Source organism: Micromys minutus, assembly GCF_963924665.1.
Source record: "Micromys minutus genome assembly, chromosome: 30".
Taxonomy (NCBI): Eukaryota; Metazoa; Chordata; class Mammalia; order Rodentia; family Muridae; genus Micromys; species Micromys minutus.
This window is the reverse complement of record NC_137965.1, coordinates 13,922,713-13,942,001: the sequence shown is the minus strand read 5'-3', so window position 1 is coordinate 13,942,001 and position 19,289 is coordinate 13,922,713. Positions and strand designations below refer to the sequence as shown.

Sequence of the window (19,289 nt, the reverse complement as noted above, 5' to 3'; positions counted from 1 at the left end):
GTGCCAAAGCACACCAGTGGATTAGGTGTTAGAATGGAAAATGAGCTCTCTCCGTTTCCTGATTGCTTTCACAGGCATTCTTGTTATCTTTAACTTTCCTTTCATGAAACATGCACACACATTTACACATATACATAGCCCCACAAACACCACACATACATACAGACACACTCACACACATTTATACATGATAGGGGGAGAGGGAGAGGGAAAGGCTTTTTCAAAAAATATACCTTGTAAAAACCTTTATTTTTTTGGCTTTCACAAGAAGACTTTATGACACAAATGATGTGACTTCATTGCTGTGGGATCCAGGGAAGAACCAGACACAGTGGGCAGATGGAACCTGGCAAGGATAAAATTGGCTAACAAGCTGGTGACTACCAGGAAACCTATAACCAGCAGAATCAAGATATCATGGGTTGTCATCAGGGAGTAAATCAGGCAATAACTCTCTTTTATATGGACACAGGCTAGGACTCATGCCCTCTGATCATGAATATGGGATGGCAGCACACTGGGTTTTAGTTTCAAGGACACCCAAACTCTTACTTGCCAGTATAAACACTTCAATGACTCAAGGAGAGGATGGGAGAATTCTTTCCTCTGATGGCTTTATAAGACACAAATGCTTGGGGTAACAGGAAAGTTGAGAAAACAAAAGATGTATGCAATCATCAGTAGATAACGCTCCATCTTTTGTCAGCAACCATGGCAACCCCCTGGGTTACAGGGATACATAGGATTTGAGACTGTCTCCTTTACTTCTATGCAATCGAAAATGTCCTTTTGGGTGTGGCTCACCATTCAGATGTAGCATCCCAAAGCCAAAGAGACATCCACAGGGAAGATGCTAATACTTGGTCCCTACCTGTCAGCTCTCAACCAACCAAGGAGCTTTGAAATGCGTATGTATCTATATTTTGTTAATAAATGTTTATTATGTATATTTTTGGAAAGGTCAAGGTAACTGAACCTAATCTTATAGAGGTTGAAAGCCTGTAGAGTGATATTTATAGGCTGACCTTCATAGCATCTTCCAAGGGTATACAGATTCTAAGGGGCTTCTGCTCATAATACTGTTTATTATGACATATCTATCAGACTCACCCATAACTATCATCTGCAGTTACTAAGAAGGTAATTAAATAGCACTGAAACTGAATAACACTGGTCTGTCAGTGAATAGAAGGATATAGGATCTTTATGTCCTAGATCAAATGTTATCTTTCTGAAATATTTAAACAAACATCTTTGTCTAAGCATTTTAATTATTACTGACACCTATTTAGAATAGAAAATGAGTTTTTCATTAGGTACAAGCACACCTAAGGGAGGACATTTTGTTTGTTTGTTTTGAGACAGTAACACACTTTATAGCACAGGCTGGCCTCAAACTGAAAAGTCTTCTATCTCATCCTTATGAGGCAACAGCAATCACATGAGAATGTACTACCAGGCCCACGTTTTTCTAAGTATTTGTGATTGTACTAAGGCCTTAAATAACAGGTCGGTTCTGGGAAAAATGAGATTCATTGTTTATCCCCTTTGGAATTTAGAAGTTGCTTAAGAGGTTTATGGAATAGAGTCACCAGCAAAATGTAACCATGAACTGAGAAAACTAAAACTCTTCCAAAACAGATGGATACTAATTTCTGAAAATACTATAAAGTAATGTGCCAGTAGTTATTGGGCAGAAATAGAAGTGGGTTTAGTGACAGTGATGGCTGAAATACCCACCAACCTGGGGACTCTTTTTACTGAGGACTAGCTACCAGCATGACCCTGGCCATGGCCACTAAAAAGTGTTTTCCGAGTATCACAGAAGACTTTGTATGTTGGAGATAACATAAAGGTGAATGAGATTTGGTTTGGATCACAAAAAGCTTATGAACCAGAATGACACACAGTCATCTATCCGGATGAAGCTCCAGAGGAAAGAGAAACTAATCACAGAGAACCCAGGCAAAAGAAAGACTGCTTTCTGGCTAAAAATCAGAAAAACCTGAAGGAGAGTTTTATGGGACGTAGGTATCTGAGCTGAGCCTTAAAGAGCAGGTGAGTTTCTAACAAGAGAGGACCTTCAGAGCAGTGGAAGAAACCTATGAAGCTGTACACAACTATAATCCCCAATGCTTGAGAGGCAGAGGTGGGCAGGGGGATCATGAGTACAGTAACAGCCTCTGTGACATGCTGAGATTCCATCACACCAATGAATCAAGGCACCAAAGATAATGTTGCTAAAACTTGAATTTGACATTTTGTTCCCAAATTGCCGGTCAGCTTCAACAGCCAGATATCTCAAGCCTGGACAATGTCATTGAATCCCCAACATCCTCATCTTTCTCGCTAATTCACTGCCCTCCTTTATTTATATCAACTGTGTCTGTAAAATCTGTGTTCAACAAACTTCTTAAAAACAACCCTGACTGACACACACAAGAAACCTATGTGGTACTTTCAAGAGAACTTGAGAGTCAACCAAGACTTAGTCAGGAATCAAGGTTACTGTGGTACTTTGGGGCATCATCTCTGGTGGCACTGTGAATAGAGATTGAAGAAAAGAGGAGTTCAAACAAGAAATCAAACGCAGACAGGGAAGTACCCAAACAGAAGATGAAGGTATAAGGAGGGCTTCAGCCATGGTCTGGAGACAACCAAAAGTTCTGGACTCATAAAACATTTAAAGGAAAACTTGACAGGTCACTAGACCATCCATTAATGGAAGAACTGAAATCTATAATTTAACCATGTGGTAATGTTACTAAGAAACAAAAAACAAAGAATCGGAATTGATAAGAAAGTTGAATGCTCTATTGGACATGAATCTCAAATGTATCTGAGAAAATGACATAGGACTATCTAGAGAAGTTGAGTTTTCCACAATTTGTCCTTCAGCATCCCCACGCTATGGACAGAAAAGATCTAAAAGTGTTTTAGAAAAGACATTTGGTCATACTTTGGGTGGGATGCTAACAGGGACTAGGAGGTAGCTTTCTGGAGTGCTACAAGACACAAAACAGGCTCCAACCCCAAGAAAGAATGTCCCTGGATAGTAACCATGCAGAGGCTGAAAAATCCTTATCTAGAATGATTTGAAACTCCAACTCTGGACTTTTTTATTTTTAGGTAGAAATTAATAAACTTCTTTGAGAGGTGATGGAGGAGATTAAACACAGAAATAGAAGGAAAGGAAAGGAAAGGAAAGGAAAGGAAAGGAAAGGAAAGGAAAGGAAAGGAAAGGAAAGGAAAGGAAAGGAAAGGAAAGGAAAGGAAGAGATTGGGGGATTCCTCCAAGGGCTCTACAGACTTCTTGAGTGAAGGAAAGTGAGTCTTGCCTATTCACAATGCAATCTGCAATCTTTTATTACTACACTCAGTGAGCGCATAGGAACTTAAGAAAGGAGAAAGGCATTCATGAAGTAAATCAGTTCAGTTATGAAGACATAAAAGCCTAAAACACTGAGAGCACATGCTAGTCTAGAGGGAAAAAAAGACAAGAAAAATGAAAACAAAGACTTAAGAATTAAGAAGGAAAGGGGAGGGTATATATGGACCAAAGTGGGCCATAGGTCTACCGTTACAAAGACATCTCTATAATCCAACAGAATAGATGTTTAGATATATAGCAGTATAGATGTAGGTTTAAGGGGGGAAAAGGCTAGTGGCCTCTCCTTGTGTTTGGGGAAAATGTTCTATGGACAGCAAAATCTGTTTCTAGGGAAGTATTATCAAAGTTTCTTAAAATTAAATTGATATAGTAAAGCAGAAACCAACAACTTCTACAATTCTTTCTCACTTAAATCTTGCTATAACTGTTCCAGGGGTCTTGACAGGTATAGAGATTCAGCTCCCTTTCTGGTAAAAATGGAGGTGGGAGAGTTCCTGCGTTTTAATTGGTGATGTGATGCTTACAGGAAGCAACTAGAAAACTACTTGTCATAGCAACTGGTGCCAAGCAGGGTCTCCACCAATGTGGAGACTTCTCTGAATAATATTCGAGTCCTATTACTCTAAAAAAAAATTGTTGGAATAAAGTATCAGGGACCACAGTCCAAGGAAAGAGTATAACATGTTAAACAAAGTAGCTCAAAACTGAAATTAATTCCTAGGACTGCAAATGGCCTTCAGAACTCTCAGGCCAAATTTCCTCATTGAAATGACAGAAAAAGTAGAGAAAGAATTTGGTAGGCCATTGTGGTTTGGTTGGAAGGCACCAAGAGATGTATATGGTGTGTGTGTGTGTGTGTGTGTGTGTGTGTGTGTGTGTGTGTGTGTGTGTGTGTGTGTGTTGCTGTGATGGCAAGCAGAAAGGTAGCCTTGGCTTTCCCTGGACATGGCCACTTATCATTCCTGGACTTAGACATTCATAAAAAAATGTTGCTATACAACCCTTTGACAGTCTATGGACTATAGGGATAAATGATCTTGGATATGAACTAGTAGTTATAAAGGATGTATCTCCAGGCCACAGCCAGGACACTCACCTGTCCAGGAGCAAGTTAGGAGCAAAGAGGAGCTTCCCCGGGTGTTCCATGGAGCGCCAGACCAGACCAATCATCAGGATCTCCAGCCAGGCACACTCGAGAAGGTGGACCTGATCATGGAGATTCAAGTCTCCAAAACCTAAAGTACAAGGAAATCCCCAATTAGCTCCAAAAGAAGGTAGTCGTCACTGGTGATATGAACGTGGCATGAGATTTGAACTAGTGGGCTGATGTTTTTGTCTGTTTGTTTTGTTTTATTTTTTAAGTAAATACAACAAATAAAGAAAACATGGATGACTGTCCTTTTCCTTCTAGTGGCTGAATAGGAGATTAAAGTTTTTAAAAACTGCAAATGGCAATATGGCAGATGCCTAAACATGAGGAGGAGGATGAAGATGAGACAAATGAAATTACACTCTATAGAAAAAGCAAGTGGTTTTTAAAATCTAGCTTTGTCAGGGAGTCTCACGTGTCTTTACAAATGTTTTTTTAATGCCTTATTGTCAGATCTGCAAATATACACTAACTCAGACAACCCACCTAAGTGTCAATAAAGTTTTTACTTGGTAAATAAATTCTATGCGGGAATATCTAATAACTTTACATAGCTATTCTTTTACATTTTTTTATCTTATTGAAAACACCTAAGTGCTAGTAACTCAAATTATTTAACTAGGCAGAAACTAGGACAAAGGCAGGACCTTAGTCACTTCTTCACTTCGGTCCTGAGCCATAATCTTTTTACATAACATGTAAGACAAAGACAATGAGATAACATTTGTTAATCAACCACCAGGGGATGAGTCAGATGACTAGAAGTAATGTTCCAATCACTCCTTGGAGAAACCACTGATGTGTGCCCTCTGATGAAATCTTTTTCTAACTGCTAATGACAGCGCATGCCTAAACATCATGAAGAGGAGGAGGAGGACCAGGGGGAGGAGGAAGAGGAGCAGGAGGAAGATAAGATGAATTTGGAAAGCAACTGAGAAGAACGTGCTGAAGAGGAGGAACCAGTTATTAAATCCCTCCCTGTGCATGGGAGGCAATGCTAAATGCTTCCTATAGCAAGATCATTTCATCTTGACTCATCCAACAGTCTGATCAGCTAGGCACTGATGTTCCTGTCCCTCAGATACACAGTTTTTGTGTCTTCTAAGGACAGACATCAAAATCGAGTCCTCAGTAATGGTGCTTTTGGCCAGCAAGTGACACAAACTTTTCTGCGCTTTGCTGTGGAAGTTTGGATCAGGTGAATAAATACGCCCAACCACAGAGATGCCAGCATGACAGGATTACTAAGCAATCCATGCTCTGCAACTTTGCCACTAGACAAATCAGTGCCCTGCTCTTTGCAAGGAGGCTTTCCTTCACACTCTCTTCCTCTCCCTGCCTTATCCTCAACTGTTTGTTCTCGCTGATGCAGGAGAATAGCTGTAGAAAAAATTTTTTGATGCTATCTTCTTTGTTTCCCACTATTCTCTGTTAGAATCCATTCTTATTAACTGAACTAATTTTTTTTTGTCAACTACAAAAATCTACACATATCTGGGAAGAGGGGGGTCTTAATTTCGAAAATGTCTCCAACTAGATCAGCCTGTGGACCATTTTCTTGCATGGTGATTGCTGTGGGAGGACCCAGCTCACTGCAAGTGACGCCGTCCCTGGGCTGGTGCTGTTGGGTGCTCTAGGAAAGAAAGTTGAGCAAGCCATTAGAAGTAAGTCAGTAAGCAGCATCCCTCCATGGCTTCTGCCTCAGCTCCTGCTACCAGGTTTCTGTCCTGCTTGAGCTCCTGCTCTGACTTCCTTCGGGGATGGCAGTCATGTTCACAGCGATAGAAATCCTAACTAAGTCATAAACAAAGGAGTGGGCTTTAAGTATACCATTTACCTAAGGGACACTTTTCTTGGGTAAAGTGGGAGTTGTCCAAAACATTGAATTAAGCAATTAGTTTGTTTCTTCACACACAGTTTCTGAAGTGTCACATTTTATACAATCCTAACTTACTAGGTGACAATTTCCAGAGAGACTTGAGGCACACACACAACACAGGGCCATGCCCCCTCTCTCACCAGCTGTTCATTTTCCAGCACTATCGTTTCCACTTGAGCAGTCACACACTGTCTTGCTCTCCTTTCTATTCCTGTACTTACACACAAAGCCAATACTGTGCCCCATTTCTGAATTCCTAATCAAGACTCCACTGAGCCATGTTGCTGTATACATGAATGGCTTTTCTTGTATGTGTAGAAAGCTACTCAATCACATAGAAATACCCCACAAACATATACAGATGTGCTTACACTGGGCATTTGAAGTGCCTCCACCTTTTGGCTATTACGACTAAATCTATCTGTCACATGCGCTTTCTGAACATGTCTTTGGACAGATGGCTGCTTTCCTTGCTCTTGGACAAATATTTAGAAATGCCATGGTTGTGGGCAACTGGCAATGGCTGTCAAGAGGGGCATGTGACAGGACACAGAGGGCCATGTGACAGGACACACCCATGAGCAGACTCTCAAGTCTCAGCTGTTGTCTTTGATAGTGCTCTGTATGCCTTTTTAAAATTGTATAATTGTTTACACACACACACACACACACACACACACACACACATTCATGATTGTCCCACAGCCCATGTATGGAGGTCACAGGACAAGCTGTCAGTTCTTTATCTATCATTTGGACTCTGGGTATCCGACCCAGTACTCTCTGAGCCACCTCACTGGCTCAGCTACTTACACCTTAAAGATACCCATGGAAGTATAAAAGCATCACATCGATACTGTTTTAATGTGCATTTCTGACTGGAAGGTATCTTTACATATTTTCTTTTTTATCTTTTTTATTAGATACTCTGTATTTACATTTGAGATGTTATCCCTTTACCCTGCCCTGCTCCCATTCCCCATCTCCCTCCAGTTGCATTCACAAAGGTGCGCTCCTTTCTGGCCTGCCTCTCCTCTCCATAGCCTTGTCATTCTCCTGCATTGGGACAATGTGACCTCTCTGGAACAAAAGTCTCTCCTCACATTGATGCCAGACACTGTTATCTTCAACTCCATATGCAACTGGATCAATAGGTCTCTCAAAGTGTGCACAAAGGTTGGTGTTCTACTCCATGGGAGTTTTGGGGGGGTTCGTTGGTGGTTGATGTTGTTATCTTCCCATGAGGTTGCAACCCCTTTCAGCTCCTTAGGTCCTTTCTCTAGCAACCTCATTGGGTTCCCCGAGTTCAGACCGATGGTTAGCTGCAAACATGCTCAGCTGTATCTACATGACTCTAGCATAGTCCCTGAGGGGGCATCTTTGTCTGGTTCCTGCCAGTAAGTACTTTTGGGGACCAGCTATAGTGCTTGGATTTGGTAACTGCATACGTGGTGGATCCCCAGGTGAGGTGACTTCTGAGTGGTCTTTTCTTCAATCCTTGTTCCTCTATTTGACCTTGCATTTCCTCCCATGAAAGTTTTGTTCTCTTTTCTAAGAAGGACTGAGGCCTCCCCATTTTGGCCTTCCTTCTTTTTGAGCTTCATAATGTCTGTGAATTGTTTCTTGGGTATCGGGTATTCTAAGCTTTCTTGGGTTAGCATCCGCTTATCAGTGACAATTTCCAGAGAGACTTGTGGCACACACACAACACAGGGCCATGTTCCCTCTCTCATCAGCTCTTCATGTTCAAGCACCATCGTTTTGACTTGAGCAGTCACACACTGCCTTGCTCTCCTTTCTCTTCCTGTACTTACACACAAAGCCAATACTGTGCCCCATTTCTGAATTCCTAATCTAGACTCCACTGAGCCATGTTGCTGTATACATGAATGGCTCTTCTTGTATGTGTAGAAAGCTACTCAATCACATAGGAATACTCACAAACAAACAAAAAAAAATGTGTGTTCTTTTGTGCCTGGTTTACCTCACTCAGGATGATAGTCTCTAGTTCCATCCATTTGCCTACCAATTTCATGAAGTCACTGTTTCTAATAGCTGAGTAGTACTCCATTGTGTAAATGTACCACAATTTTCTGTATCCATTCATTTGTTGATGGACATCTGGGTTCTTTCCAGCTTCTAGCTATTATGAATAAGACTGCTGTAAACATGCTGGAGCATGTGCCCTTGTTATATGTTGGAGCATCTTTAGGGTATATGCCCAGAAGTGGAGTGGCTGGATTTTCAGGTAGTACTACGTTCAATTTTCTGAGGAACTGCCAGCTTGATTTACAGAGTGGTTGAACCAGATTACAACCCACCAACAGCGGAGGAGTGTTCCTATTTCTGTCCATCCTCGCCAGCATCTGCTGTCACCTGAGCTTTTTATCTTAGCCAATCTAACTGGGGTGAGGTAGAATCTCAGGGTTGTTTTGATTAGGGATGTTGAAATTTTCTTTAGGTGCTTCTCAGCCATTCAATGTTTCTCAGTTGAGAATTCTTTGTTTAGTTTTGTACCCCATTTTTTAAAAATAGGATTATTTAATTTTCTATAGTCTAGTTTTCTGAGTTCTTTGTATATATTGGATACTAGCCCTCTATCAGATGTAGAATTGGTAAAGATCCTTTTCCAATTGTTGGCTGCCATTTTGTCTTCTTAACAGTGTTCTTAGCCTTACAGAAGCTTTGCAATTTCATGAGGTCCCATTTGTCAATTCTTGATCTTAGAGCATAAGCCATTGGTGTTCTGTTCAGGAAACTTTGTCCTGTGCCTGCCTATATGTTCTAAGCTCTTCGCCACTTTCTCTTCTAATAGTTTCAGTGTACCTGGTTTTATGTGGAGGTGTTTGATCCACTTGGACTTGAGCTTTGTACAAGAGGATAGGGAAGGATCGATTTGCATTATTCTGCATGCTAACTGCCAGTTGAACCAATACCATTTGTTGAAGAGGCTGTTCTTTTTCTATTGAATGTTTTTAGCTCCTTTGTCAAAGATCAAGTGACCATAGGTGTGAAGATTCATTTCTGGGTCCTCAATTCTGTTCCATTGATCTACCTGCCTATCTCCGTACAAATACCATGCAGTTTTTATCACAATTGCTTTGTAATATAGCTTGAGATCAGGGAAAGTGATTCCCCCAGAAGTGTTTTTATTCTTGAAAATAGATTTCGCTGTTCTAGGTTTTTGTTATGTTATTCCAGATGAATTTACAAATTGTTTTTCCAACTCTATAAAGAATTGAGTTGGAATTTTGATGGAGATTGATTTGAATCTGTAGATTGCTTCATGCAAGATGACCATTTTTACAATGTTAATCCTGCCAATCCATGAGCATGGGAGATCTTTCCATCTTCTGAGATCTTTTTCAATTTCCTTCTTAAGAGTCATACATACTTGTCATACAGATCCTTCACTTGCTTGGTTGGGGACACCCCCAGGTATTTTGTAGTTTTGTGACTATTATGAAGGGTGTTCATTCTTTAATTTCTTTCTCAGCCTGTTTATCCCTTGAGTAGAAGAAATCTACTGATTTGTTTGAGTTAATTTTATAGCCAGCCACTTTACTGAAGTTGTTTATTAGTTGCAAAAGTTTTCTGGTGGAATTTTTGGGGACACTTGAGTATACTATCATATCATCTGCAAATAGTGATATTTTGACTTCGTCCTTTTTAATGTGAATGCCTTTTATTTCTTTTTGTTGTCTAATTGCTCTAACCAGGTAAGGGGACAGTGGGCAGCCTTGTCTAGTCCCTAATTTTAATGGGATTGCTTCAAGTTTCTCTCCATTTAGTTTGATATTGGATACTGGTTTCCTATATATTGCTTTTACTATGTTTAGGTATGGGCCTTGGATTCCTGATTTCTCCAAGACTTTTATCATGAAGGAGTGCTGAATTTTATCAAATGCTTTCTCAGCATCTAGTGAGAGGATCATGTGGCTTTTTTCTTTGAGTTTGTTTATATGATGGATTATGTTGATGGATTTCCGTATGTTGAATCATTCTTGCATCACTGGGATAAAGCCTACTTGGTCATGGTGGATGATTGTTTTTATGTGTTATTTGATTCAGTTTGCGAGAATTTTATTGAGTGTTTTTGCATTGATGTTTATGAAAGAAACTGGTCTGAAGTTCTCTTTCTTTGTAGTGTCTTTGTGCAATTTAGGTAAGTGTAATTGTGGCTTTGAAGAATGAGATGGGTAGTGTTCCTTCTGTTTCTATTTTGTGGAATAGTTTGGAGAGTATAGGTATTAGGTCTTCTACAAAAGTTTGATAGAATTATCCACTAAACCCATCTGGTCCAGGGCTGTTTTTTGGTTGGAAGGCTTTTGATGACTGCTTCTATTTCTTTAGGTTTTATGGGGCTGTTTAGATGAAACCATCTAAATCTGATCCTCATTTAACTTTGGTATCTAGTATATGTCTAGAAATTTATTCATTTTTTCCAGATTTTCCAGTTTTGTTGAGTATAGAATTTTGTAATAGGACATGATGGTTTCTTGAATTTCCTCAGCTTCTGTTGTGATGCCTCCTCTTTCATTTGTGATTTTGTTAATTTGGATTTTTTTTTCCCTCTAGTTAATCTGGCTAAGGGTTTATGAATCTTGTTGATTTTCTCAAAAAAAAAAAAAAAACAAAACAGTTCTTGCTTTTGTTGATTCTTTGTATAGTTCATTTTGTCTTTATTTAGTTGATTTCTGTTCTGAGTTTGAATATTTCCTGCCGTCTACTCCTCTTGGGTGTATCTGCTTCTTTTTGTTTTAGATCTTTCAGCTGTGCTGTCAAGCTGCTAGTGTATGCTCTCTCTAGTTTCTTTTTGGAGGCACTCAGAGCTATGAGTTTTCCTCTCAGTACTGCTTTCATTGTATCCCATAAGTATGGGTATGTAGTGGTTCATTTTTGTTAAGTTCTAAAAACACCTTGGTTTCTTTCTTTATTTCTTCCTTGACCAAGCTATCATTGAGCAGAGCATTGTTCAGCTTGTATAGGTATGTGGGTTGTTTGTTGTTTTTGTTGTTATTAAAGACCAGCTTTAGCCCATGGTGATCTGATAGGATGCATAGGAGTATTTTGATATTCTTGTATCTGCTGAGGCTTGTTTTATGACCAACTATATGGTCAATTTTGGAGGAGGTACTGTGAGGTGCTGAGAAGAAAGTATATTCTTTTGTTTTTGGATGAAATGTCCTGTAGATGTCTGCTAGTTCCAGTTGGTTAATAACCTCTGCTAGTTTTGCTGTGTCTCTGTTCAGTTTCTGTTTCCATGATCTGTCCTTTGATGAGAGTGGGGTATTGAAGTCTCCCACTATTATTATTTGTGGTGTAATATGTGCTTTAAACTTTAGTAGAATTTCTCTTATAAATGTGGGTGCTCTTGTCTTTGGAGCATAGATGTTAAGATTGAAAGTTCATCTTGATAGATTTTTTTTCTGTGATGAGTAAAAAGTGTCCTTCCTTATCTTTTTTGATAATTTTTGGTTGAAAATCTATTTTATTTAATATTAGAATAGCTACTCCAGCTTATTTCCTTGGCCCATTTGCTTGGAAGATTTTTCACAGCCTTTTACTCTGAGGTAGTGTCTGTCTTTGTCTCTGAGATGAATTTCCTATAGGCAGCAAAATGCTGGATCCTGTTTACTTATCCAGTCTGATAGTCTATGTCATTTTATTGGGGAATTGAGTCCACTGATGTTAAGAGAAATTATGCAATAGTGATTTTTGTTTCCTGTTATTTTTGTTGTTAGAGGTAGATTTATGTTTGTGTGCTTTTCTTCTTTTGTTTTTTGTTTGTTTGTTTGTTTTGCGTGATTACTTTTTTGGTTTTCCTTGGGTGTAGTTTCCTTCCTTGTGTTGGATTTTTTCATTTGTCATCTTTAGTAGGGCTGTATTTGTGGACAAATATTGTGCAAATTGGTTTTGTCCTGGAATATATTGATTTCTCCATCTATGGTGATTGAGAGTTTTGCTGGATATAGTAACCTAGGCTGGAACTTATGTTCTCTTAGGGTCTGTATGACATCTGTCCAGGATCTTGTAGCTTTCATAGTCTCTGTTGAGAAGTCTGGTGTTAATTCTGATTGGTCTGCCTTTATATGTTATTTGTCCTTTTTCCCTTACAGCTTTTAGGATTCTTTCTTTGTTTCAAATATTCTATGTTTCGACTATTATTTGTCAGGAGAAGTTTCTTTTCTGGTCCAACTTATTTGGAGTTCTGTAGGCTTCCTGTACATTCATGGTCATCTCGTTCTTAAGGGCAGGAAAGTTTTCTTCTATGATTTTGTTGAAGATATTTACTGTGCCTTTTAGTTGATATTCTTTGCCCTCTTCTACAACTATTATCCTTAGGTTTGGTTTTCTCATTGTGTCCTGGATCTCCTGGACATTTTGGGTTAGGAGTTTTTTGTTTTTGCATCTTCTCTGACTGTTTTGTCTATGTTTTCTATATTGTCTTTGGCCCCTGAGATCCTCTCTTCCATCTCTTGTAGTATGTTCCCAATGCTTGCATCTGTAACTCCTGATTTCTTTCTTTGGTTTTGCATCTCCTGGGTTGTCTCTTTTTGTGTTTTCTTTATTGTTTCTATTTCTGTTTTCAATTCCTTTATCTGTTTGGTTGTGTTTCCTGTAGTTCTTTGAGTAATTTTTTTCTGGTTCTCCTGTAATTGTTTAAGGGAGTTATTTATGTGCTTCTCCAAGATCTCCATCATCATCATGAAGTATGATTTCAAGTCTGAGTCTTGTTTTTCTGGTGTGTTTTGCAATCTACTACTTGCTGTGGTGGGAGAGCTGGGTTCTGATGTTGCCAGGTTGTCTTGGTTTTCATTGCTTAGGTTCTTTTGCTTTCCTCTTGCTATCGTGTTATTTGTGATTATAAGTGATCTTGTTGTCTCTGTGTGGGGCCTATCTCTCCTGTGGATCCTTCCGCTGGGATGGAAAGCATTCTTTCTACTCTTCCAGGCTCCCAGGGATTCTTCAGCTTAGGATGGAAATTATTTCTGCCACTCTTCTGAGATCCCAGGGACCTGTGCATAGGTGAGCTGCCCTTCCAGATGTGGCTGGGCTGGGACTGGCCTTGGTTTTCCATATTTTCTAGCAATTTTTTCTGGTACTGGATATTCAAGTTAAACAAACTGTGTCTAAGTCCTGGTATATTGTGCATCTATTAGACACCCAAAATATAATATTTATTCAATCTTATTTTTAAAAAGCCCTAACTTAGTATACTTTTCACTATATCACCTAGAGATTCCCGAGCATATGACACTACAGCATTTATCAGAGGACACTTTTTTTTTTTTTTTTTTTTTTTTTTTTTTTTTTTTTTTTTGGCAAGAGCCAGTTTCATTGGTGGGATGCAGAGCTGGAGGCTACCAAAGGGAGGCAGGATGAATCTGCTCTTAAGAAAAATCTTAGTGATTAGGCTGTGTGGTCTGGTTTGAGGCCTGCCTGGAGGAAAGAGAGCAGAGATCTTGGGCACGTGTAGATGCTTGTCTAGAGAGCAATGGATCAGAAGGAACCAGTCTTGCTTGGAGAACTTGCCATAGTTCTCTTATTGGATTCCCTAATCCTATAAACCAAACCTGGGAAGCAGAACATGAATTGACAGCCCTTGGTGAAGTTTTAATTCCTTAGTTGTTTAATTCCTTCAGTTGATTGGATAAAGTTTCATAACACTAATGGAGTCTTACCAGTAAATTAAATCTATCCCCAGAAACGTTACCATTCGAAAGCACCGTTTTTGTTTGTTTGGTTGGTTTTTTGGTTTTTGTTCTTTGTTTTTTTGCTTGTTTCTTGCTTCTTGAGATTTTTTTTTTTTTTTTTTTGGTGTATATACAAAAAAAATGTCCTCATGTGTTATTGTTTGACATGATCAAACTTAGGATGGATTATTAAAAATTTCCCACAGGTTTGGGGTGAACATGTCCCCATACATGTTCAGAACTGAAATGAGCCAGTCAACTTTAGAAAACCAAATGCCAGATTCCTGGTAGTGACTTTACATTTAAACAGGATCAGATTCTTTAACTCTGACCCCCAAATGGTATTATTATTCAGGCTCTGGGAGTCAAAGAAGTTCCCCACAACCACATGTACCATTTAAATTTGATGATTATGAATACGTCTGTTAGTAATACTTTACAGTCAGAGGCCAGGATTGCTGGCTTTTCCTTGAAATGTAGGCATCTTTAATTCTATTTAATTATAGTTTCCAGCTATGTACATTGCCTGCTGACAAGGGCTATTATACCCGCTGCAAAGTGTTGTCGACAAGTTCCTCGGACAGGGTTGGGAGGAGCTTGCCAGAGCAACTGTCGATTAGGCTTCTCAGTGAATATGAGGACTGTAAAGGGAACTTATTCCATAGAGCCTTTCCTCCCAACATACTACTCTCAATATTTGACCCACCCAGGAGCTAAATACATTTCTGATAGAAGACAAATATCCATGAGTATTTTTAGCTCATAGCTAATGGATTACATACGTACATTATAAATATACATTTATATATAATTTACACATACATTATTATTTCTATATTAAGTACTATATGTTACGTGTTACTATTACATATTACACATTAATTATAAGTATATGTGGCCAATGATTTATAGGCATTGTGTTTCCATTCCTTTCTTAATTTCCCTTAAGAACGCAAAGATTGTGTCAAGTAGATCTGCTAAGAAGCATTTAAAAGTAGATCTCTGTCTTCTGAAGGCTTCAAAGAATCATTAATGGGAATTTAAGTTGCTCATCTTTATGGTATATGAATGAAGGCAGCCAAACAGAGATTTACATAGGTGTAGACTTATTCATCCTCTGTTCCTGAGAATCCACAGCATTAGAATATGGGGCTGGAGATTGCTCAGATGATGAAGCACGTGTCATGAAAGCGTGGATGATAGAGCTCAGATCTCCAGTACTCATTGAAATGCCGGGTGATGTGGCAGCTTGCCAATGAGTCCAGCCCATAGAAGGCAGGGGCAGGAATCTCCTGAACAAATTAAATTGGTAGCTAAATTAGCTGAATTGGCAAGCTCCAAGTTCATGTGAGAGACCCAATTTAGAAAGAGAGAGAGACAGAGGCAGAGCTATCAAGAAAGCATCCTCTGGACTGCATATGCACACACATACATGTGTGTTCATGATTAACTGCACATAAATGAACCCATTCACATGTGAAAATATATACACACATGTACACATACTATGTGCACATATACACACATTCACATAACAGTAGTATTATTTTTTGAGATACAACTAAAACAACACTCAAAACTTTAATATCATAAAATGAAAACAAAAGTAAAGATAACACTGCCCTTTCCCCAAGGTTAGAGATCATGGGTTGATATCCACAGGTCTAGTAATAAACTCATCAAAGATTCAATATACTGAAAACAATGTGGCCAAAAGTTTAGTTGACAGAAATGGACTTTGGGGAAGTAATTGAATAATAAATTCTAACTTCATGAGTAGATTGGATGTTGCCTGGTCTATAAGCTAAGGAACTTAGCTATTGGTAACAGATAGAGCTGCCTATGAGGTGAAGACACTCCCCCACTACAATCTCCCAACATCCTGATATTCTGTCCCAACCCAGACCCACAGTGACAGAGCCAGCCATGCATAGAAACCATGAAACTATGAGCAAAGATAAATTCTTTATTTGAATTTTTGTAGGTCTTTTGTCACGCTGTCAGAGACCTGACTGACATACCAAGTAAAGACATCCATGATTCTGTCCTCCACTAAACAGTGGCTGTTTCATCTCCTTTTCACCTACTTTTCACCTACTTTTCCCCTACTCTGTGACCGTTGACTGCAAAAGAACAGTACAGAGTGAGGGGAGAATGGTTCAGTGGGTAAGGGCTTACCTGACAAGCCAAAGGAACAGAGTTTAATCTCTAGAACCTATGTAAATATGCCAGGTGTGGTTGCATTTACTTATAAGCCCAGCACTGAGAAGGAGAAGACAGGAGGGCCCCTGCATCTTTTTGACCACCTAGTCTAGCTTAATCGACAAGCTCCAGGCAGGTAAGATACTATCTCAAAGAAGGTAGATGGTGCTCCTGAGGATGGCATCCAAGATTGTTTAACACACACACACACACACACACACACACATACACACACACACTTCACACACTTACATTAAAATATTTATATTTCCAAACCCCTTCTTTGAGCCTCACAAGCTCTGAAGCCTTCTGCTCCACTGTGGCCTTCAACATATTGCTGCAGAAATTGCTCAATTAGCCTTGGCATAAGATGAAATTCTTCAGGTCTTGTCTTCTCTTGCTGACTATGGGAAGGTTCTTAGAAATGATGTCAAAATATACAGAGAACCCCAGGTAAAATGACTAATCTGCATATCTTCAAGCAACTACAGTGTCTTGGAAAAACATGATACACTGAAGTGGCTTTTTCAAGAAAGACATGAGGAAAAGTAAGGGACAGAATTTCTTAATTTCATGGAACACAAATATAGAGACTGAAAAAAAAAAAACAAACCTGAAAGCCTTTGGGAAATGGGAACTATTTGTTTTTCTCATTGCCAGGATTACACTGGACAGAAAACATGAGGAAGGTGAGGTTTGTGATGTCTTATGTTTTCTGAAGTTGTAACCTATCACGACGGTGAAAGCACAGCAGAGTTTTTATTGGCAGGGGTATGTAACTTGGTCTTTACTCACACCATGGTAGAGCAGAAAGCAGACAGCCCCCACTGGAAGGGAATCAATCTAGAGCTCTCATGGCCTTCCCTGAATGGCCTACATTAGCCAGGATAACCCAATCTCAAATTGAGGGAACAGAGAGGTGATGCAGTGATTAAGAACACTCACTACTCTTGCAGATGACCTGAACTAGATACCCAGAATACCTATATTAAGCATCTCACAACTACATGAAATCCAATTCCAGTCAATCTAGCACCTTCTGCTGACCTCTTCAGATGCCCACATGCATATAAAGATATGGCACACACACCCCCAGAAAGATGCAAACATGTAAACATACATATACATTTAAAAAACACCAAATCTTTTAACAATCTTTATCATTTGGAGGTAAAACATCCCCCTCACAGGATTACACACTTAGATGCCTGATCCCCAGATGGTGGTACTGTATTGTGAATCTGTGGAAACATTGGAGCATGGAACCTGCCTACCAGAATTAGGTTGCTGGGGTCCACTTTGTATGTGATGTCACTTCCGCTTCCACCTCTAGTTCTTTGCTTCCTGGCCAACGAAGATAGAACAAGTGTGCCTCAAGGTTCGACCGCCTCCTGTTCTAGCCTCTCCAGCCCCCCACACTCACACCTTCCCTGCCAGAATGTACGAATGTCCCCTCAACTATTTACTTAAATGATTCTCTTTGTCTGTGAGTAGTTTCTGTCAAGTACCCTGTCACGAGCACCCACGAGATACAACCTGCAGAGATGCAACACAAACTCGGCACTGAGCAGAAGAACAGCATTTCGTCAGAGAGGAACCGTCTACAAAACCAGAAGCCAGGTGGTTGGATCCCTGGGCAAATCTACGAGCTTCAAATGAATTAATCATGTTCTCAGTGATTTGACCATAATGTTCTCTGAAATGTCAGCTATGAAACTGCCTGCTTCACTTCCACCACCTTGCAGTCCTTTCTGAAGGGAGAAGAACTGAATAGAAACCGTGGAAAAAGCAACGATGGTCATGGATTCGACACAATGGAACTTTCTAGAAAAATGGTATGGAGCAGAGCCCATCCGAAAACACTGAGATCAAATGAAGTCTTCACAGACTACATTTTATGAGTTCAATCTGGAAAATAGGGAGATGGTGCCATACATAGTCCATGGACCCTGTGATGTTAGTTGAATATAACCTTCCTTCACTTCAAAAATATCCTACAACATTCTCTTATACCATGGTAACCCACTGGGCCTGTGAATTCCATTCTGTAACATTTTATAATGTTTGGGCAATAGTATAATTATTGAAAATTTAATCTTTAGGAAATGAGTTGGGGGACTGAAGATATACCTCAATGGCCAGCAATACTTGCTGCTCTGACAGAGGACCAGAGGTCAGTTCCCAGCATCCACACTGAGCAGCACTCCACAGACTCCAGCTACGGGGAATCCAGTTCTTTTTCTGGGATTCTGTGGGCATTGAGTTCACATGCAAATGCCCACCCACAGACAGACCCATAGGTACATAATTAAAATATAAAATAATTCATTAAAATAAACAAACAAGAAATTCATTTTATCATCTAAGTCAATGTCATGCAGAACTTTTATCAACCCCGTCACCATTAAAAATAAAATAATTGGTGCACACAGCCCCCTCCCCAAATAAGCAATAAAATAAACAAGTAATTGTTTATAGACATTGTGAAGCACAGCGCCAGAGTCCCCCACCTCACTGCCTGTTCTTCAAATGCTTTCTTTGCTGGGGTGATGCTGGCCCTCGTCCTTGGAAAAAATGACTAAGCTTTTTGCATGTCTCTTCCAAACATGGGACTTTTGGGCTCTCTGGATGTAACATCCCCAGGTAGAACACACCCACCCCCAGCAGAATGAGGACAGATATAATGAAATGACTATCAACCGAAAAGTCAAGTAGACCCGGCTCACAATTCTGCATGCTCTTGAGATCTCTGAAAGCATTTCCCATCTCTAAACTGTAGATCGACTCAAGGTTAAGATGCTGAAAGCCCTTCCCATTTGGAGAATGCAGAGGGACTGACCTACCAGTTAGGATTATTACAAAAGAAGTTATCCTATGTCCCAGGACCCCAGAGCCACCCCTTTCTCCCCTACCTCAAACACTAAGAGACATGTTTTAAAATACATTAGATATAGAATCTCTAACTCAATG

General features: G+C 39.6%; 1 protein-coding gene across 4 annotated transcripts in view; it reads right to left on the bottom strand.

Annotated features, from left to right (window-relative positions):
* The window catches only part of ESR1 (estrogen receptor 1), a 346,832-nt gene that overhangs the window by 50,710 nt on the left and 276,833 nt on the right, over positions 1 to 19,289 (bottom strand). For all 4 annotated transcript variants that reach the window (XM_080941484.1, XM_080941485.1, XM_080941482.1 and 1 more), the window contains exon 6: positions 4,488 to 4,626. In XM_080941484.1, coding sequence (XP_080797610.1) covers positions 4,488 to 4,626 — 139 coding nt within the window. The remainder of the gene's footprint in view (positions 1 to 4,487; positions 4,627 to 19,289) is intronic.